Below are 22,574 nucleotides of genomic sequence, written 5' to 3' on the forward strand. Positions count from 1 at the left end.
TTTTTGTTTTTCAATTAGTAATTGTAGTGCAAATTAAAATTAAATCTCTTAGTTACACTAGGTAACATTTCTTAATGTAAGTTTTTCCATCTAATTATATTTCATTTCAAATAACAAAGGTGTTTTTAATAGTAATAATTAATGATAATAACCTTGTTATTTTAAACAGTTTCATTTTGGTTCCCTCTAATATTTTTAATTTAACACAATACTTTGTCGTCTCACATTATTTCTTGGAAATGACTGAATGACACTCTGTGCTGAGCTGCTGGAGCTGTAGGGTCAGGCAGGATGTGTCCAGGTGCAAGGGGAGGAGTCTGAAGGTAAGCCTCTCATTAAAGGATAGATTATTTCCTTTCGCTACAGTGGTCCACTTGTTCCTCACCACCTGAGTATGTATCTTCAGAGAGATGAGCGCACACACCTGTAACATCCATTTTACATTCATGTTAAAGGTGCACAAAGACTGCTTGTCACTGTACTGTATTATTTATTGCTCGGTCTCTCTCCTGCAACACTGTAAACCTCGCACTCGTAGAACAACCACAGTGAGGCAGTGTGGAGGCTGATTGTAGTTCAGAGACACCTGGATGTCACCTTTTTGAAAGAGAAGCTACAACAGCAGCCTCTGTGCAGCTGTGGCCTAATGGTTAGAGAATTTGACTTGTAACCCAAAGGTTGCAGGTTCGAGTCTTGATGCTGGCAGGAGATGTAGGTGGGAGGGAGTGAATGAACAGCGCTCTCTTCCACCCTCAATACCCATGGCTGAAGTACCCTTGAGCGAGGCACTGAACCCTCAATTGCTCCCCGAGTGCTGGATATATAGCTGCTCCGGGTGGGTGTTCACTTCTCACTGCTGTGTGTGTGCTCTTGGATGGGTTTAATGCAGAGCACCAGTTCCGAGTATGGGTTACCATACTTGGCAAATGTCATGCCTTTCTTCTTTTCTTTTCAGTAAAAAGAGCACATTAGTACAGCACTCTTTCCCCAAGTTTTGATTAAAGGTTTACCCTAAAAATTAAAAAGTAGTTGTTTTTTTTTACCCTCATGTCATTTCTGAATGACATGAATGAATGATTTTCTTTCTTCTGTTGCATTATTTTTTGTACATTTTTTATGTTACACAGAATAAATTCACACAGGTTTGGAAAGACATGAAGGTGAGTAAATGATGACAGATTTTTAATGTATGTGTAAGCTATTCCTTTAATATTAGAGTGTCATACTTGATCACTTTCACTGTCCAGATCCCTCCACTGCACTTTGCCTGCTGTGTCCTTCAGTTCAGAATATATGAGTGGGATCAGGAATTGACCAACATATATAATCGACAAATATAAGGACACATAAGACATCTACAATGTTATAAAACATTTCGAATAAAAAAACTTTTACTGAAATAAATGTATTGCCATTTCCTAAAAAATATTACGTTAAAAATTTCCTCATGATTGCAGATTGTTTTATTAATAGTTTGAATACATTTTTATTGCTATATTTTATTTATTTAAGTTTTTGTATTTTTGTGTGTATTTTAGTTCTAGTTAACTATAATAACCTTGTTGAGCACCAAATCAGCATATTAGAATGATTTCTGAAGGATCATGTGACACTGAACACTGGAGTAATGATGAATTCAGCTTTGCTATCACAGAAATAAATAACAATTTTTTAAATATATTTAAATAGACACCATGGAATTTAAATTGAAATAGTATTTCACAGTATTACTGTTTTACTGTATCTGGACAGATGAATGCAGTCTTGTTGAGAATAAGATTAAATATCTTATTAAATAACATTAAATAACATTTCATAAACATAAAAATCAGCAGCTTGTCGCGAACCTGTACTAACCCAGAATATGAGTCATCCCCAGGAATGACTCAGGAAACCTGCTTGCAATGGCCAGTAGATGGAGACATCAACTATGAAATGTCTTCTCTAATTTTAAAAATCAAAGTTTCTCCATTATTTAAAACAAAAATGTTTTTGGAAATAAATTCACATACAAATCAAGAAACAGTTAAATGCACTTGTATTTCCATATAAAGGGGAAGATGATGATGTACCCACATAGAGAGACGAAGGTTGCCCATGTTTATCAGGAGAGACTCTTTACCTGAAACACAAAGATGTCATTGAACTGTGCATGACTACCTTTGGTGTCATCGGTTATCAGTGACATTACCCTGGCAGTGAGCGGGCAGGTTAGCAGCACGGAGCAGAGACACCACCAGCTGCTCTCTCTCCTTCTGATACACAGAGCGAACCACAGACGAACAGCTGAGCCGTTGGGAAGGGCCCATTCACTGGGTTCCTCTGGAAGCTGGTACAGGTCTGGTAATATGCTGCCCAGGGGCAGCCAACCTCAAGAACCACAGAGAGCAGAATGAGAAACAGACAGTAAAAACATTCTCTTTATTCTTTCTTTGTGTCATTGTTTCTGATGCCTAATGCCTATAGAGTCTGACATACTCCCTACTGTCAGAGAGCCTCGCTGGGTGTGCAGAACTGGAAGGAATTCCCATTCCTCAGCATGCACTGTTTCTTTTTTCCTCTTGTATAGTTGAGAAACAAAGAAAAGGAACACTATGTGGTTCTGAGCTGTGAAAATGCAAAGATAAGAATGGGTATATGCACTTAAATCCATATTTCATAGTGAATGCTATAAGAGAGATCAGTGCCAGATGTCACACTTTTAATTAACTAAAATATGATAAAAAAAAAAAAATATATATATATATATATATATATTTATTTTTATATTCTTATATTATTTATTTATTATTATGCTTATTTTGAACTTTATAGATTTTATTATGAACTTTTATATCTATTTATTATATTTATTTTATTTTTGTATTTATATTATTATATGTATTGTTTTTTTACTCTGGCTTATTTACAGATGTCACATATTTTACATTATTAAAATGTGAATTTTTATATCTATTTATAATTTTTATTTATTTTAAATATATTATTTATTTACCCGTTTTTTACAAGTTAAAGTGTATGTCTGCATATAATGTGTATTTTATATCTGCATATAATTTTATTTAGAAATAAAAATAAACAAATAAATAATTCTATAATAAATGCATTTTTATACTTTTCATTGTATTATTTATTTACTTATTACTTATTGTTTGTTTGTATGTTTATTTTCTTAATTACACTTTTATGTCTGCATTTAATGTATATGTACTGTAGATTAAAATGCATAGGATAAACAAACAAACAAACAAATATTTTAGTAAAGTAAAATGTGTGACATATAGCTAATCTCTCTAATACCATGAAGGATTGGCAAAAAAAAAAAAAAAAAATTTACTTAAATGTCTTTGTGCTCACAAAATGTTTTTAGTCCTTGTGACAACTAGTCCCAGGCTCCCTTTACTGCTAAAGAAGCCCAAGAGCTTGAAAAGGATGCATTTATTCAATTTAGTTCACCTTACATTGCAATGACTGTATACAGCTTGTATTCTTGCTATTTCTAGAAAAGCAACAACTGTTTTTTACCCATAGCTGCTGCTCTGTGATGTCTGAAGCACTGGAGCGGTGCATCGTGGGATTGTGGGGGTGGTAGGTATCAGTCCCCTTGAGAGCGTTTGATTTCATCTCTTCCTCCAGTAGATACACTGATAGGCCAAACAGCAACAGGAACAGAAATGCTGCAGACAGTCCACAAGCCAGTGCTACAAGTGGATCTAATGGCACAGACACAAAACAAACTCAGCGGCCAGCCACCCTCCCCTCTCACTCAGTGTTTCATACAACAGAGAACATGGCTTTGCATTAACTAAACCTGCTGTGTGACACCATTGGACAGTCTCTTTCTCTCATGCCTTTTAAAAAGAAGTGTCAAGTGTCTTGTGTCAACACGCTTTAGTGGAGACCTGCATGCAAGAGGTGGAGCACATTGTGTTTTTGCTGCTCAAGAAACACAGTATTTCTATCTAGAGCAGCAACCTGTTTTATACTCTACTGTAATGGGATTTACTGCAGCCACCTGAAGGGTGAACCAGAACTTCCTAACAGGTATTGTAGTCATTAAATACAGCTCATAGTTTAGCAATTAAGTGTGAAATTTAAATAAATCTTGAATATGTTATATAATAATATACTAAATACTTGCTGTGCTTAGACAAGGACTTAAAAAAGGATCTGTACACTAATTAAATGTAAGCAAGCAAGCTTAATGTTATAGTATTATTTTATGGGGAGAAAAGAAATATAAAGATTTGTGCTTTCATTTTAGGATAGATCCATTCTTTAAAACATCTAATTTTGTGCTAAAAGGATGAAAGAATTAAAAATTTTGGGTGAACTGTCCCTTTAAATAAGCTTTTGACATTCACAGTTGTTTCTCAGATAACTACTGGTATCCATAAGCTAAAAGGGAGAGCTTGTAAATATGCATTTAAGCAGCATACTCTCAGAACTGCACATTTTAAGGGCACTTTGCCTCACTGGTCAATAATTGTTCAATTGCACATGAAGATTATTAGTGTACAGGGGTCAACCATCTGCTCAGCAGTGTCTATTAGCATATCACATTAGCACGCACAGAAATACATGTCGCTATGACAGCACTAGACCCTCGTGTCTGGTAAAGTAAAGTAAGCTTCAGTGCAACTAGCACGTAATAACGTGTCTATCACATATTAATATATCTGTGTAAAATAGGTATCAAGGAGAGTTTGTACAACAGTTTCTTTTAATCTACTCACCAGCCATGGATAGCCACAGTTTGTCTAACTCCTAACTGAATAAAATCTCTCTTTCTCTCCAGTAGAGTCGGTGTGAATCTCCAATCCCCGGTTTCTCATTTTGCCCAGAGGCCTTCTCATGGGTCCTCTTCCTGATGTCCCATTGAGAGTAAGCTGTGTCTTCTGACAGCCTGGCCACCCAGCAGCGGGGTACTACAGTCCCCCTGAGGCTTCCCAGGATAGTTAATCAACACCAAACACTGGCTCAAGCAGGTGAATGATATGAGCTCTTCCAATTGCAGTATTTATTTCCAAACAGACACAAAACCTTGATGCAGTCCAGTGTGCTTACAAACTGTGACTATTTACAGGCAATTAGCAAGCTAAAATGACTTCCAAATAAAAGTGGCAATTGCTGAAAGCTATTCTGAAAAGTTTAATTGAACAATGGATGTGACTTCTGTAATATGATTTGATTTCTGTGAATCAGCCACCACCTGGCTCCTGTGGTTTAATAACTACAGATTGAATGTTATGGTGTCTGTACCAGCCTAGTTTGCATTCACTAAGTGTTAATGAATAACTTAATGGAGAACAGGGGATGTTTGTCAAGGGTGCAATCAGGCAACACGTCTGCCGTTCCCACAATACCTCTAAATGTGCTTAACTTGCATAGAGTTTCAAGACATTTGATTGCAATAAAAACAACTGTTATTTACTCTAAACTCATATCTGATACTGTAGTAGTAGAAACCTAACTGAATTGTGTAAAGTCCAATACAATTTGATGTGTCAAAGTAACTAATGTTGGATCTTGGCTAGCAAGAGCTAGCTAGCAAAAGTGCATTTTAGCACCTTAATATTTAGTTCTATGCAAAGAACACAAAAACGTTAATGTGGTCTCTAAACAAATTGATTTAGTAAGCTGTATTTTAGAAACAAACTGAGCAATGAAGTTGAAGTTAAAATATTTAAGAATTTTGTCCCAACTAATTTTCAGTAAACTGAAAAAGCATTAAAATAAAATAATATTTAAGACTATATATTAGACCTTATACAGTATGCATTATATTTCCAGTATTATATCTAATAATAAAACACATCTGTAAGAAGCAATCATCTTATATCATGCACTGAAAGTTAACAATTTAAAGATATAGTTCAACACAAAATTTTGTCATAATTGACCCTTCACAATGACCCTCCTCCTTACTGTTACTATGTCTTACTACGAAGTGGAAAACTTATCGCATAGCAAATGGCAATGGACAATGTGGAGGACAATGACAAGACAGAGCATGTTACTTTCGGTATGAAACAAAGTATCAGCTTTCAAATGTTGTCATTTTTTAAAAGAAATTCAAACAATAAATCTATTTTGTGGCTCTTTAATGTGTCGTGACAGATGGCGGTGGCGCCTCAGTTCAAGTGGCATGTGAACCGATCATCTCTTCCTCTTTACTAGTTATAGAATGAAATAAGCATGAATGAACATCAGAAGGCATCTTGTTTCAACCACAGAAAGACGTCAATATACACCATTTTACAAGTTCAAGTACACTGACGTCAACCTCGTTGATAATCTCCGTCTGGTTTCAACACCTGTCATATGATTGGTCAGATCACCTGTCAATCAAAATCCTTGCATAGTGTGAATTGACTTACTTTCATGACATTCCAGACCTGTGTGACTACTTTCTCGGTGGAAAACACACACATACACACACACAAAACAGATTTTTTTTTGTACATATACTTAAAGTCATTGGGAACCCCAGCATTCTTCAAAATATTTTCTTCTCTGTGTTCTGCAGGAAAAAAAAAAGTCATGCAGATTTGGACCAACAAGATAAATGATAACAGATTTTTCATTTTTGGGTGAACCATCACTTCAAGTTCACTTCAAGGAGTCTATAATATAACATTAAATTAAGGCTTGGCATAAGGGTTTATAATTCCAGTGGAAATACACCTGACACAACTGATTTAATGGATCAACAAATAGACAGCATCTGTGTTATTATGCCAACAAAATGTCGTTACAGCAACTGGTCCCAAATGTCTCGGTAAATAGAGAAAAAAAAATGTTCTGGTTTGTTGAAGGGCGATCAAAAACACAAACATGTAACTTCAGCATGTTTTTGTGTAACCTCTGAACCGGAGTTATTATAGAACAGGTGACCTGCGAGTATATGGACAGGTGAATCAGAAAGATGAGTCACAGACATACATCATAATGATTTCCTGGCACCACAAGCCCTTCTTTCAAAGAGACTGTTTTCATTGTTCCCATGACAACTAAAAAAAAAAAAAAAGATGATGAAAATTCATTGGGTTCCTATTGAGCATGGCTGTTTCTATAGCAACAGGAAGAGAGAGACTGGATGAGTAAGCGGCAGGAGCTATGAGTGTGTGAGAATGAACGTGTGTGTAAGAAAGAATTTATTGTATTGATTTGGAAGGATATATGATTTCCTTTTGTGACATCTCAGTAGTACCTACCTGTACTTCCTCTAAATCCCACTTCTCATCTTTTCACACAATTGTGCCCCCCTCCATTTGGGCATTGAGTGCTCCTTGCCTCCCACCATTTCTGTCTGTGTGTCTTTGCACCTCCTCCCCCCTCCACCGTGGATTTCCTCTCAGAGAAGGAGCGTGTGGTGTGTAATCAGATGACAACGACTGATAATCCAGCAATACACCTACTCTGTCCTGTTCACTTAGAGCGGAGCGAGAGAGCAGGAGTGGAAGAGAGGAAAGAAGTGAAGGAGGCGGGATCCGTCTGGGCAGAGGGGAAGGAGACGAGAGGAGGAAGTGGGAGGTATGTACGTGTGCATGTGTGTGTTTATGTGGAGGGACGGAGGTTGTTGACTTACCTGTGGCCATGAGGGAAACCACAGCTGTGTCTTCGTGAAGCAAATGTTCCTCAGTTTGAAATGAAAGGTCTTGACTGGATCATGTATGTTTGCTAATAGAACCAAAAGGTGAGATCTTTCTTGTTTGATTTTCTTGTAGGGGATGAGAGATTCACTGGAGTGTTTATATTTACGTGTGTGTGTGTGTTTGTGTGTCACAGTCTGGCGCCAGTACAGGTGTGTGGTTGTCTGCAAGGATGGAGGTTAGACTGTGGGTTGAGGTGGAAGAGGAGGGTTAACAGTGAACACCTTGCCTATTATTTTTAGAAGCAGTGGGAAGATAAGTATCATGTTTTCCCATGATAACTGTGGAGAGATAACATCTGTCTTTCTGTTAGAGTTCTGGTCATTTGTACGGGTAATTAATTCATTTGTATGGCTTTATTCTTGTTGTTGTTTTGTAACACTCGACAAATTATGTACTCATTAGTGTTAAATTACTAAAAAAAGTAGTGCAGTAGTGCTACCCTGTAGATACATTTTATGATAGTTTTAATTTTTGTAGCTTTATGTGATGGATGATGAACACTGGTTTTGACAGAACCAAACACCTTTTCTTAAAAAAAAATTCAACTTCTTTGGAGTTCTGCATATGCAGATTCTGTGTGGGCATCCTTGGAAGTTAGATTTATACGGTATGATTCAACAAGCAATCACGAGGACATAAACAGATGGTGATGTCCTAATGATTAAGAATCTGAGCAGACAACACAAAGTTTATTTCTGAGTTTACCCCTGACAATTCAGAAATGCCAGTTTCTTTGGGGTACTTAACCTCTTAAAATGGCAACTCAATGGCAAGTGACCACTACATTGTAAAATACGTACAGTATTGAAGTGTGCCTTGAATAACTGTACAGATTAGTGTGTGAGTGTGTTGTAGTTTGGAGTCAGCAGTATGTGTGTGTTGACAGTAGGGAGTGACAGATCCGAAAGTGTCTCCCCAAAAATCTGCTGGAGTGGCTGAAGTGTGATGTAAACATGAACAGGCCAGACACATTCCCCCATTGCTCTCGAGTTCCTGGAAACAAGAAACACACTCTTACAGGAATGATTTGGAGTCCTTAAAGTATGGCATAGTTTGTACATTTACAGTAAGCATACTGTCCTTATAGGACCATGTGGAGTGGAATCTGTCTGTAATCTGGTCAATCACTCATGGGAGAGATATCTAGGCATCCCCCTGTCCTTTTCACTTTAATCTATGTGCTGTAAGAACAAAAGAAATCTCAGCTTTATTTATCGTAAAAGTAAAGGCTTAAGGGTCATTCAAATTAAATGGATTGCTTAGTAACTAAATAAAGAGGAAAATTTGGTGTGCTTATTTCATCTTAAGAAACTCATAACTGTTTAAAATATGTTCGGATGTGTAAATGTTTATAATTGTATGTCTTTCTTTACCAGTAGTTTATTCACTATGGAGGAAGGACAAAGACCTGCATCTGAGATCTACCTCCCAAGCATCAGTCTTGGATCTGCTGATGGTGAAACAGTGGAGAACCATGAGTTGCCAACAATTTCTTTAACCAAAAGCTCGACAGAAATGGTCAGTGGACCTCCTCAACGAACAGAGCTGGCATGGTACCGTCAGAACTTGCGTAAGTGCGTCAGCAGTGCAGAATGTACTCAAAGGCCTATCAGTATGGGTGGACCATCTTCAGGAGTCCCGGTGAATATTTGTGACCATGAACAGGGGAGCATGTGCAGTGGCAACAGCACCCATGAGACTGTAATCTGGCATGGAGGAGCAGCAAGATCCTGGAGTTTCATGGAGGACTCGCCCAGAAGGTTTCCAACGCACGATCCTCTCTTGGGGCAAAATCAGGTCCATAGTGGTGTGAAGTGTGTGCCACACACACCTTACACAAATAGAGATTTAGGGATGAAGGGTCTGATGTGCAGGGAGGGATGTTGTTCATGTTGTGGACCTGCAGAGAATCTGAAAGAGTGCAGCTGTTGCAGAGTTCATTGTAGAATGAGTTCTTCGGGTCTGAGCAACAACTTCACACCACAGGGAGCGAATACAGAAGACCATGCTCAGAGCAACTGTGAAAGTCATCATTTCACTGCATGCCACAGATCTACCTGTTCTGGTCACATGCTGAACACTGCCTGTTTAAGAAATACTTGCAATGTTGTTCCATGCTCTGGACATTTGATATCACGGCCACCTTGTGCAGGAAGCCCTTGTGCAGGACAAAGATCACTGCTCCATTCAGGCTTGCTCGGTTTCCCACCACTTGTGTCCTCAGTCAGTGAGACCAGACTTGACAGCCGCAGTACAGGCCAGTGCTGCGGATCTGAGTTTAGGGGGCAGAACTCTTCTTGCCTTCGACTAGACAGAACAGGCCTGACTGGTTTTAACAGGACAGTCAAAGATGCCACTACCATGACATCTGATCATATGCTCAGAGATGTTGGTGTGCAAACCGTGTCTGATTCCCTTGCTTCCCCTCTTTCTCATGTATTTCCTGAAATTAGTTTAAGAGCGGATCCTATTTCAGACACACTTTCGGAGCACATGTGTCATAAGACCCCAGTGAAGGAGGTGGAATGGGATGCTGAGGGTATGACATGGGAAGTGTATGGTGCAGCTGTGGACCCTGAAGAGCTTGGCCTAGCAATTCAAAGGCATCTGGAACTTCAGATCAAAGAGACTGCAGCTGCGGCAGCTGCGGCTGCTCAAACGCAAGACTCCACGGACAATGACAGCAGCCTAGCATTGCAGCCCAGGCGACGGAAGAAGAGTGAAGGCATTATAAGAACACTGCGCAGTTCAGCATGTTGCTCTAACCCCAGTACTGTGGGAGACTAAGGTGATCATCGAAGGGCTGGATATTGCCTTTTCAGTTTGTGGATGCCTAGGTTAGGTAAAGAAAGGTTTAGGCTTTTCCTGGAAGGTGGAAATGGATACAGAATGGCCCTTGGCATATATATTTATTAAGCTAAAGAAAATTGTCCTTAAATTAAATCTCTATATATTCCAAAGCTGTGTCTGCTTAGTTGATGCTATTAAAGCTCCACTATTGGTTAGGTAGAGCAGTGATGTTCAGAGATAAATAGCAAGCTAGCATTGCATAGAGCTACCATATAAAGTTTACATATAATGGGGAGTTTCTACCTTACTTCATACATGACCTTTTAGATTCCCCTTTTGGCCCAAAATACCAAAATAAAGATTTTGGTGAGCACTGAGTATTTTCATTTATTAAAATGCTATTTAAAGGTTAAAATGTCTGGTTGTACTTGTTGGATTTTGTCAAGCAAACAGCAGATTACTGAACATTAGCTATGGGGTATACATTAAAAAAATACACCCTGAAGGGCTCCCTGGAGCATGATCTGAGGTGTACTTCTAATTATTATACATGCTAACCCTCAAATCATGATGGATTTCGATTTCTTTGTATTCTGGTCTCACAGATTCATGGTGTTAAACCCTTTGTAGTCAATGATAATCAACCAGTAGTAAATGGCAGAGTTTTCAGCTTAAATGGTTTAAAAAAAAAATCTTCATTTTTTTTTCACAGATTCTGTGGCTGCAGAAATATAATTTACAAAAACTATCAATTTACAACAATGTATGTTGTTACTGAATTCACTGATCTTGATGCAAATGGTGATTGGTCCAGTGTCGGTTTGCCTGCTGGATTAGAGTGGGCTCAAGGCCAAAATCAATCCACAGAGCTAAAAATATGAATGCTCATGAGGTTTGTGGGTGTGTAAAGCTAGGTTCTTATCAAACCTACTGATGATTAGCAAATATAGACTCAAGGTCATTGTTCCTGCACTTATATACTGTAGTACATTAGGAGCTAAAACTAAGTCCCAGTCCTGGTTGTATGCTCAGGGACAATCTCAGTCAATTCAAAAAGTAAAACATGTACATTTTGATTTTGTTGCCAAAACTCGACATTGATTTTATTTTTTTATTTTTAATCTTTCCACTATTTTCATGTCATGATTTAGTAATGAAGAATATTTTGTGGTTGCGTTCTATTTAGAAAAGTGTAAAGACCCAGAAAAGTATGGCCATTTTCACATCATTTTACATATTCATAAATATTTTCTGTTATATAATATTGTTAATGTTTATAGTTTGTTCATTATAATGTTAAAATATTAAAGTTAAAATGGTTCAAATCACATTCAGTTTAATGTATGTCATGATCACGTGCTCTATCATTACTATCTTATTCAGAATCAGTCTCAGATTTTATGAAAGTTAGGGATTGTATTTAGAGTAATATCTGTCAATAATGTTTAGATTATATTCATTTAAATAGCATGACACCTATTGTTGGTAAGTAAATGTGTATCCAGAATCTCTGACCAAACCGACAGTATGTGCTGCACAAACTGCTTTTGTTTTTCTTTGCCAAAGCAATCTTTTTTTGGACCAGAGCATTGTGATTTAACATAATATAGATATTACTGGATCAACACCTTACAGTATGACGAAAACAAGCTTTATATAGGCTTTCTACAGCAAAAACTACACTAACGTGTTTTAATATTGAAATACTGAATGTCTTGAAAAATGTACGAGCAACAATAAAACGTTTGGTAAACAATGTTCTGTGTCTGTTATTTTAAAACAGTACGGTTAGACTTGTTTGCCATAAGACAATGGGATTTCTCATTGGCTCACTGGCAGTGGCATTTCTCTTTGTTTTTGAAGGACATAGACAAAGAGAGGGGCATGAGAACATGTCAGAAGGTCCTGCTAAACTACTAAACTGTGTTCCAGTAGATCGCCCTGGACATTTCCATGGCTCTTTCATTGTAATTTTGACCAATTGGATGAGCAGGCACATTCCCTGGTATTGACTGCCCCTGAGCAGGTGCTCCCTTCTATTTTGTTTTGTTTTTCCTTGTTGTGCCATATTTCAGAGTTTGGAGTAAATACAACAGGTGAGCAAGGACACATCATAAACAATCATTTTAAAAATACATTCAGTCTGAATACTTTCACATGCATATAGTCATTAACATCTCAGCATCTCCTGTCTTCAAATCTTCTCCACTAAAAGAAAAAACCTTAGTAAGATTTCACAGGCACTGTTGCATAGTTGTATTCTGACTCTTATGCCCTCTGCTGGTAACATGAGAGACGAATTCACACAGCACTTAAAGGGGCCCTATTATGCTTTTTCACTTTTTCAACTTTAGTTAGTCTGTAATGTTGCTGTTTGAGAATTAAAAAGATATGCAGTGTTACAAAGTTCAAAGTCCACTTCAAAAGGAGATATTTTATCTAACAGAAATCACTTAAAAAACTACAACGAATGAGTCGTTTGGACTACAATGCATATTTTCCGGGATTTGTGATATCACAAATGCCAACCAATGGGAAAAAACCTTGTTGAGCTACACTAGAGAAGGCAATGAGTGTTATCACTATGTCAGAGACACGCTAGCTTTCCCAAGGCAGACGAACTTAGAGAGGTTGCAATCATCCGGGTTTAAATCGCGCTCAAATTGATTTGATTTTGATGCAATATTTAAACTGAAGTTCACAGGCAGCTATGGTAAAGGGCATGTCATTTCCGGACCAGGCGCTAAGTGTTGACAATCACAACACACACTGGCCCAGCTAACCAATCACAGCACATTTAGTATTTCAGAAGGCAGGCCTTCATTTTATACAGTAACTATTCGAGCCGTTCATGCCAGACTGGAGAGGTGTCGCAATAATGTAAAATATATGAAAAATATAGTGTTTTTTGAGCAACCTAGAATGACAGCCTCTTCTAGTACACACCGAAAACAAAATAAAAGAGCACAATAGGAGCCCTTTAAATCACTATAATGTATAAACCTTTGGTCCTTTCCTATCTTGTACTCTTAAATAAGCTCTGAGTAAGAATAATTGTAAAACTTATTATGGAAATACAATGGTTTGTAGTGGTTTAATGTTGAGTTGAGAAGCTAAGTATAGGTATAATCACCACTGTGCCCTTGATCAAGACTTTGAATGCCACGTTGCTCTTAGGGGATTGTTGCTGTAAAGAGTGGACTGTACTGTAACTCACTTTGGATAAATGAGTGCTTACTGAAAACAAGTTCTGGTAATCTTTAATGAAATTATTATTTAAATGACACAGATCAGTCATGATCTTTTTAATTATTTATCAGGGTTTTCCCTGGGGCCCTGCAAGGTTTCAGTAAGCAACAGAAGGTCACATGAAGGTCAGCTCCTTTCCTCATCCAAACAGCATGGCGTGACTATAAGGAGTCTACTGGCAATCTATTCTGGGCGAGTTGTTTTGCAAAGTGGCAAGGGACGGTCTGTAGCTGAAAGTGCTGATGGGACTCCCATGATCCCATGGGGCCAGCTTGTTCCGAAAACCCTCGGCTACCCCACCAGAACAATCCAGGATTGGGAGGGGTATTGTCAACGTGCTTTGTCCCAAAGACAGGGGCGTGGAGTGCACAAAGGATGGGCCCTGCCCCAGGCATAGTATAAATGGGTAATCTCCGATGTGCAACACACAGTTTACTGTAGATCATGGCAGTAAGAAGCCTATTTTTTCCACTGTTGCTAATGCTGCTGGGTCTGGCGCTGGACAGAGCCTCCACCCATGCATTCAACCCCAGTCGCCTTCAACAGCACAAAGTCCTCCACCTCGGTGAGAAACTAAATGAAAGCTGACCACTGGCATCTTTCAAGTGGATTACAAGTGTTGAAAAACTGAATTTATACTTCTTTCTATGTCTTTCTCAAAGATCCAAATATGGATTTCCTTTCCTTCTTTCCTCTCCTGGTACAACACCTTTCATTTGCTAATCCCTTCATAAATCCTGTGCACCTTGTGTTTGCTTGTCTACATAATTGAACTGATATTAACGTAAGTGTTGTTCTGTCCTTAGACTGGCCGAAGGACTGTGGCCTGGCTCATTTCAAACCAAACACAGTGGAACGTATTGTGTCGGGCAACGAAGCAAGACCCCACTCCTGGCCTTGGCAAGTCTCACTGCAGGTAAATTGCACTTGACATTACACAGAACATCTCAAGGTGCAACATAAGAGGAAGTCACTTAAGCTGGTATCTATTTTTATAGGTTCGTCCTAGAGGCAGTAAACATTATGTTCCTGTGTGTGGAGGGACTCTGATCCATAAGAACTGGGTTCTTACTGCTGCTCACTGCTTCCAGAAGTAAGGCAAATCACCAGTAGAGGCAGAACTTGCTTAAATTTATACAGGACAATGCTCTCCCCTCAATGCTTTCCCCTTTAGGTGCTGAAAAACATAAACATCTGTGTGTTACGTTCCTCTCTTTGTGCTTTTCACTGCCTAGGGGGAAAGCAGAGGATGCTAGTAGCTGGCGTATCGTTTTGGGTAAGCATCAACTGAAAAGAGCTGAGTCCGCCGAGCGTATTTTTCCAGTGAAGAGGATCTACAGGCATGAGCACTTTCGTTATCCAGCCCACAGTGAGCTGGACTATGACATCGCATTGGTTAAAGCTGCCACGGACATCCAAACCAGTAACTTCATCCGCTATGCCTGCCTGCCGCGCAAGCAGATCAACCTTAAACCAGGGCACTACTGTTGGGTGACTGGCTGGGGCGACACACGAGGTAAAATCTACATTATACGCCTTTGACCTTCATGTATTAAAATTTGAATCTTTTGTGAAAGCTGGGTCTTTAAATATGATAGCTGGATTATTTATTAAAAACATTTGACTGAAGAGTGTTCTGTAATAGCGTACCCAACTGAGCATGCCTCCCTGAGGCAAAAACAGTAGTATTTTAATGTTTTATTGATATCATTGAGTTTACTAAGGGACTTGATCCACTTATCCCACTTAGAATATAGGTTTGGCATCTCTTCTTCCTCTGTGAATCTTAGGTGGAAAAGAAAATGTGTCACTTGCTGAGGCTCTGAACCAAGCACGGCTCCCAATCATTGACTATAAGACCTGCCGGCAGAAGAAGTTCTGGGGTGACCGCGTGAGGGACTCCATGATTTGTGCTGGCTTCCGAGATACAGAGGGGACCCCAGCCGCATGCCAAGTGAGAAGACAGTTTCATGGGAAAATTCATCAAAGTGCCCCTTCTTCAACTCAACTTCAACTATTCATCTACATTCTGTGTGGCTCTTCTTCTTGTAGGGTGACTCTGGTGGCCCTCTGCTGTGCCAGGAGGGGCGTGACCGCTGGGAGGTGCACGGCATCGTGAGCTTCGGTCCTATCGGATGCACAGTGGAGAACAAGCCCAGCGTCTTCACTCGCACCGCTGCCTACATCCCATGGATAGAGGCCACACGCATCAGGGACTTCTTCTTGCACTAAGTTCCAACCTCAAAGAATTCCTTGTCCACATTTGTAGGCACAGGAAGGGTCATAATTTCAAGATTTAATGCCATGTCCCAGATCTGGGTCCGGCCCATGGACCTGCTCATCCATTTGTGGTCCGTGCGCTGGTAGCTGGTGTGCAGCATCACAACCAGCAGCCACCAAGTTAGGGTAGTTTGCACCAGTTTGTGGGTCATTTCTCCGCTATGCATGTGAGATGGGCTTCGCTGTAGAACATGAACTGCAAAGTTTTAACTGCTTTCAGCTAAATCACACTGATCTCCACCTTGTGTTCGACAAGCCAAGAAACATCTGTAAAACAAGTCCTGGCTATTCAACTTTACACTCATCAGTCCAGTTGGCCTTGTTTTTTTTCTGTAGAGGACTGGCACATACATTTGCCCTTTCATGGGCAGTCCAACGTTCAGTTCCTAAGGTGCTTTGACGGTCAACGTCAAGTAGTGATAGGAAATTTCACCTGTTGTGGGAGACAGTCTCCCTTAAGAACACTCTAACTGCAGTGGTTTTCACTGAACAGTGCAGGTAATTTCCAAATTTAAACCGCTACAAGGAATTTATCCATTTAAATTCCATAAATTACTTCTCTTTAATCTATATGATCATTATTTTGAGAGGGAGCTTGAATTATTTTATCACTTAAACTATGCATCTATCACTCACAATTATTCAAACTACAGGGAGAGTTTAGGTTATTGGTATAATTAATGCTTAAATGATAGGATGAGTATCCAATGGTTGTCCTGGTTGAGAAATATCACTGAAAGGATTTGTTTTTAATGCTTTCATCTGAAAATATGACAATGTGTGCATATCGTAACATACAAGCACATGATCATTCATTCTGGAATATTAGAATTATGATTCATTTGTACTCATTGACTGTTGAAATAAAGGTTGACCTGCTTACAAATAAACCATACTGTGTATAAAAAAAAAAACTTTTAAAATAATTATTTGTTTTTATATTATATTTAGAACTATGTGAATACAGAATAGTGTACCATTCATGCACAACACACAGAAATTCTGCATCAACTACATTATTTTAATATCCCTAAAATGCAAATGAAGAGTCTCAAACAGTGGAAACTTGTATTTAATTTTTTTACGGTTTTAGAGAGGAAGCAGCCAGTTTAGTCTGCACAGACAAAATACATCAGTCCAGAATGAGAACAGATAAAACCTCATGATTAAAGGATACAGAGTTCCTGCAACTTGCACCTAAAAAGACATGTACAGTACCAGCAAATGCACAGTCCACCAAGTAATCTAGTGGCACTCTGGCTCTTCCATTTAAATATTACACTTAATGTAACTGAAGAAGTCTGTACACGTGTGGTGGTCCACAGGTTTCATAAAGAAGAAAAGGATGCATCTCCAAAAGGGGGTCATAACATTAAGAATGGGCTCAGAGTCAAAATAAGTCCATGGTTTGAGCTCTCAGTTATCCTCAGTAACGTGAAGGTGATGTCCCCTTCAAGTGATCCCAGTTGCTGTAAAGAGCATACAGGCCTGACATGGCTAAACCAACGAGACCTCCTCTGGCAGCTCCTTTGAGTCCAGCTGTACAAAATAAATGTACATTTTTATCAATAAATACAATAAACATTCTGTTCATAACTTTAAATCAGTGATGGCAATGATATTGTCCCTTTTTCTCACCCGTGGATTTAAAAAGCATCCCTGTTAATGTTCCGGCTGCCACTGTGTTCAGGTCATCCTCTGCACCCCTGGCCTTCTCAATGGCCACACCGAAAACACTATACAAAAGAGCTGTTGAGAAAAGGAAAACCAACAATTTATTATGAATAAGTTTCTACAATTAATTATGCAACAGATGTGATATTCTTTTGCACAAGCTGTTTGGATTCAATGCAATTCTTACCCACAGATCCTAGAGTGTTGGCCCATGATGCACCTTGTCGTGTGACCATGTTCAAAATTCTGAACATATCAAAGGTCAGTGTTAAAGTCGAAGTGTGGGTAATAAACAATGGATAAACAGTTTCAGTTTGTCAAAACAAATATAACTTAACTTTTTTTTTTTTTTTATGGAAACACCGAAACTGAAATTCATTTTTAATTTTACCAAAAACAGAACAACAACAAAAAGAGGATTGAGTAATTAAATTCAAAAGAGTAGCCGCCTCTATAGGCAAACAAATCATACTTATTAATATTCCAGCAGCATTTCTGGTCAAAGTGAAGTTTATCTGTAGTTGCTTATCCAAAATATGTGTGAAAAGTAAATGCTGACAAACATATCATTGCAGAAGTGCTACCTAACGAAATGTGTCAATGATTTCGGACAAATATTTTCAGTTTCTGGATAAAATGCATAAAAATGCATTGCATCGAATTGGTCATAAGCTGCATCACATCAACATTATATTAGTGACTGAAATTCAAAAAAATCCTTTATGAGTTATCTATAGACTAACTTATCATTTCAAATCAAAGTTTATAAAGGAACAGACTCTTACTGGACATTTCTGGGTTTTGACCATGGCATGTCTCTAGTTTCTGTCAGGCCCATACGGAGACCATTAAGTGTCCCAAATGCTGCGCCTTCAAAGAAATAAACAACCGTTAAAATGGGCGATGATTAAAGACAAAGGCTGATCAAAGCTTGTAGAGTGACAGGCCTCACCTGTTATACAGCATCCCCCGATGGTGAAGAAGGCCAGCTCAAAGCGACCACGGGTTTTATTTGCCCCAGTGGGCAAGATAAACTCATCATTGTCCTAAGAAAAGACAAAGAAGAAAAACATCATAAAATAAGTTTTTGGTACGACAGCAATCTTGTATAAACAAGAAAACACAATATGTGACCCTGGACCACAAAACCAGTCATAAGTAGCACAGGTATGTTTGTAGCAATAGCCAACAACACAGTGTATGGGTGTAAATTATTTATTTTTATTTTATGGCAAAAATCATTAACACATTAAGTAAATGTTCCATGAAGGTATTTGTTAAATTTACTATTGTAAATATATCAAAACTTAATTTTGATTAGTACTATGCATTGCTAAGAAATTCATTTGGTCAACTTTAAAGGTGATTTTCTCAATAATTCAATTTTTCTTTCTTTTTGCACCCTCAGATTCCATTTTCAAATAGTTGTATGTATCTCGGACAAATATTGTCTGATCCTAACAAACCACACATCAATGGAAAGATATTTACTCAGCTTCCAATGATGTATAAATCTTAGGTTTTTTTTTTTTTTTTTTAAAGACCCTTATGACGGGTTTAGTGGTCCCAGGGTCACATATAAATCACAATAGTACACATTAAAGAATGGCTAAACTAATAAATGCAGATCTGAATTAAAATGCAAAATCATATTCTCAGGAAAACAAGAATATTTTTCAAAAATGTCAGGTATTGTAAAAATTTGCAATTTATTTATTACAGTTAGTAGTCAAAACAATTCTTCTGATCTTTTTGTACAGTATGTTAACACCTTTTGTTTTGTTTTACCATTAATCAAGCTAATATTGTGACATCGTTCGTACCCATTATTTCAGTCAATGTATCCTCTAACATAAGTTTAACTTTGCCAATTCATACGACAGGCTCATTTCTATCACAGAAAAGCTTTAAATAGGCCTGAACTGTGACTTTGTGGTATTACAGAAACTCACCTGCACAAGGTAACGAGGGTCAACATTGAGGTAAGGCGAGAGAGGACTCATACCAGTCACTTAAAATGACAGAAAACACCCATTATACATTATAAGAAATGAACAAATAACGTTACTCACAATATCTAATTTGACTGTATAATCTGAATCAGACTCTTAAAGTAAGTAAATATTAGCCACACAACACTTACATGGGACTCCTGCGAGCTCAGTATTTGAATACTCAGGGGTTCCTCCACCGAGAAGGCTCCCGAGCCCACCTTTAAACCCTCCTGATGCCGGTGTGTTATTATCCATGTCTTAAGAGATGATACAGATGAAGATGAGACTTCTTCCTAACCGACACGCGTTCAAATTGACGGAGGTTAACGAATAATAACGATTTGCTTTATCGACGGCGTTGTGTTGTATATCGTCTGTTGAAAATTCCACAGAGATGTCACTGTGCTGAGTTGTCAATTGTTGAGGTTCGATAATTAGAGAGTTTTCAGTCTCTGACCGAGAAATTCTGTATCTCTGACCTCCACATGCCGCTCTGCCGTAAAGTGACAGGACACAGCTGACGTAACACTGTCGTAAAATGACTCGAGTGATGGCTGAATATATAATAAAATATATATATATATATATATATATATATATATATATATATATATATATATATATATATATATATATATATATATATATATATATATATATATATATTACATACAAAAATAAACAAATATTAGTTTGCTGAAATAAGCTATCTGCTATCGATATGAAAAGTGTGTGATCTCGTTCTGAGGTTAATGGTCTTTGACAGACTTCAACGGACCTGACAGTTGATTACACAGCATTTTGCGACCGTCAGTGTTTCGTTGGGAAAGGGATTTTTTTTCATAACAAGAAAGATCTAACGTACAAACTAAAGTAACTTCCTGGGAGTAAAACGAAAGTAAACATGTTGCTGTCAGATACGCTGTCTGTATTTGCCATTTGCAGTAGCGGAAATAAACGTTAATGTTAATATTAATATTAAGTGAGTTTATAAGAAAAAAATAGCATTGAAAACATTAAAATCAACGGAAGATCAACAACTAAAAACATGAAATTGTAAGCTACAGTAAACTACAGAAACAGGACAGGGATCTGTAATCATTCGTAATAATAAAATAAAAACTAATTATAAAATAAGTAAATTAAAAATAAATAATGATTTATTTATTCATTTATTTAAATGCTGCTGTTATGATATCCTCTTCTTTATTTAAAGATACTTTGGTATGTGATTTTAATTCTATAGGTAAATGTAACATTTATTTCATTTAAATTATTCAGTTTAAAGTAATTAGACCATGTTTGATATAGTTGAAGAAAATGTTTTAAATGTAAAAAAAATTCCCTGAACCTATGACACCAGTGATAATGCTTTCCCACTAGATGGCAGACGAGGACAATGTTTTTTAAGTTTCTGGTGGAGTATTATGAATCTATTATGAGTTGTTTTCTTTTTCTTTTTGTTTTCTTTCTTTCTTTCTTTTCTTAAACGTTTTTTCTTTTTCTTTTCAACTGATTTGTTAGTTTGTGTGTGTAGGGGGGGGGGGGGGGGGGGGCATGTCCCATGACGCATGCTTTAAAGCTCAAATTGTTGTTTACCACCATAAAGGTGTAAAGGTATGTTCTGATCTTCGCATGAGATTTAAGAGGAATTCGCTGTGTGGGATGGTGCTGAAGCAGAATTCTATCACCACAGCTATTTATTTATTTTTTTATGTCTCTTTCTTTTCCACCCCTTGAGGTGGAGCAATAACGTTTGCCATTGTTGTCATTCTGTGAGCTCAGACTTCCTGGCATCCACACTAAATTACCCAGGGCTTTCTGTGGGAGCAGAAATGGCTCACTGTTCCCCAACAAAAAGACTATTCACAGTCAGTGGAAGAACTCCTATGGACAGCCCACAGTGCTGAAGAGAACCAGAGACAGCCGAATAGAGACAGGCACCCCAAGGACTGGGAAATGGCTGTGATGTCATAATGGATTTATCTCAAAGAATATCTTTTAAACACTTATGTTTTATCTTCATGCTTTGTTATCGTCCTTAGATTCAGAGTTTTTGTGTCAAAACTCAAAAACAACAACATTTAGTACACACAAAAAAACTCCAGAAGGACCCCAAAGGGGGTGTGTTACCATGGAGATATGAAAGCTGCCAGAGGCTCTGTTTCTTAAACTAGTTTAAAAGAGATGAGAGGGGAGGACAAGAGGGGTCCTCTGAACCTTTCAGATGAAGACTTTAAAGCCATCATGCTTGTTTCATAAAGAGGGAAACAACAAGCATAGCACATTATTGTTACTTGCTGTTCAAAATTCAAACATATCTTATATATTTGTGTGTGTGAGCACAAATTTCATCAAATTAATTTTTTGATGTTTTTGAAAGAAGTCTTACTCATCAAGGCTGCATTAATTTGATCAAAACAGTTGAAGTAATAATATTGTGTAATATGTTTTTTTTTTTATACCTAAATTTTTCAGGAATCTGAATGGATGAATGCATTTATTTAAAATATATTTTTTTTAAACTAAAAGACATTAAGAAATTGTATTCAGCAAGGATACACAAATATTAAATATAAAAAATGGTTTCAACATAAATTATAATGTTTATAGAGCACTAAATCAGTAAGTTTGAGAATAATTTCTGAAGGATTGGACTAATGGACACTGGAGTAACCTGATGAAAATTCAGATTTGCCATCACAGGAATAAACTACATTTATATATATTGTGAAATTTTATTGCAATAAATATATATATATATATATATATATATATATATATATATATATATATATATATATATATGCGCAAAAATGAACATTTTGGCATCGTTTACTCCCCCTCAGATAGTTTTAAACCTGTATGAGTTTCTTTCTTATATTGAACATTAAAGAAGATATTTTGAAGAATGCTGATAATCAAATAC

The 22,574-nt window shown here is 37.6% G+C and overlaps 3 protein-coding genes across 7 annotated transcripts; 2 read left to right on the forward strand and 1 right to left on the reverse strand.

Annotated features, from left to right (window-relative positions):
• Positions 1-3,824: 3,824 nt before the first annotated feature.
• On the forward strand, positions 3,825-11,648 carry LOC113111678 (GRIN2-like protein). 5 transcript variants are annotated; one of them, XR_003293345.1, is made up of 4 exons: positions 3,825-4,044; positions 4,799-4,988; positions 7,440-7,536; positions 7,792-8,997. XR_003293345.1 is itself a non-coding variant. In XM_026276663.1 (3 exons), exon 3 carries the CDS (start codon positions 9,048-9,050, stop codon positions 10,443-10,445), a length of 1,398 nt encoding a protein of 465 aa, XP_026132448.1. In that variant the 5' UTR covers positions 4,876-4,988; positions 7,440-7,536; positions 9,035-9,047; the 3' UTR covers positions 10,446-11,648. The 5 variants fall into 5 exon arrangements, 4 of the variants coding, with proteins under 4 accessions (XP_026132448.1, XP_026132446.1, XP_026132444.1 ...); XM_026276663.1 differs by lacking the exons at positions 3,825-4,044; positions 7,792-8,997 and adding an exon at positions 9,035-11,648 and having other exon boundaries at positions 4,876-4,988; XM_026276661.1 differs by lacking the exons at positions 3,825-4,044; positions 4,799-4,988; positions 7,792-8,997 and adding an exon at positions 9,038-11,648 and having other exon boundaries at positions 5,921-7,536.
• A 2,473-nt stretch (positions 11,649-14,121) lies between these two features.
• Positions 14,122-16,867, forward strand: zgc:112285 (serine protease). Its single transcript, XM_026276664.1, has 6 exons — positions 14,122-14,262; positions 14,504-14,613; positions 14,696-14,790; positions 14,933-15,213; positions 15,488-15,651; positions 15,750-16,867. Exons 1-6 carry the CDS (start codon positions 14,142-14,144, stop codon positions 15,927-15,929), a joined length of 951 nt encoding a protein of 316 aa, XP_026132449.1. The 5' UTR covers positions 14,122-14,141; the 3' UTR covers positions 15,930-16,867.
• A 166-nt stretch (positions 16,868-17,033) lies between these two features.
• On the reverse strand, positions 17,034-20,166 carry timm23a (translocase of inner mitochondrial membrane 23 homolog a (yeast)). Its single transcript, XM_026276665.1, has 7 exons — positions 19,795-20,166; positions 19,604-19,662; positions 18,604-18,697; positions 18,437-18,521; positions 17,839-17,897; positions 17,616-17,726; positions 17,034-17,516 (listed from the first exon to the last, which is right to left on the reverse strand). The coding sequence occupies exons 1-7, from the start codon at positions 19,898-19,900 to the stop codon at positions 17,404-17,406; spliced, it is 627 nt and encodes a 208-aa protein (XP_026132450.1). The 5' UTR covers positions 19,901-20,166; the 3' UTR covers positions 17,034-17,403.
• Positions 20,167-22,574: the final 2,408 nt, after the last annotated feature.

Source organism: Carassius auratus, chromosome 12, assembly GCF_003368295.1.
Source record: "Carassius auratus strain Wakin chromosome 12, ASM336829v1, whole genome shotgun sequence".
Classification (NCBI taxonomy): Eukaryota; Metazoa; Chordata; class Actinopteri; order Cypriniformes; family Cyprinidae; genus Carassius; species Carassius auratus.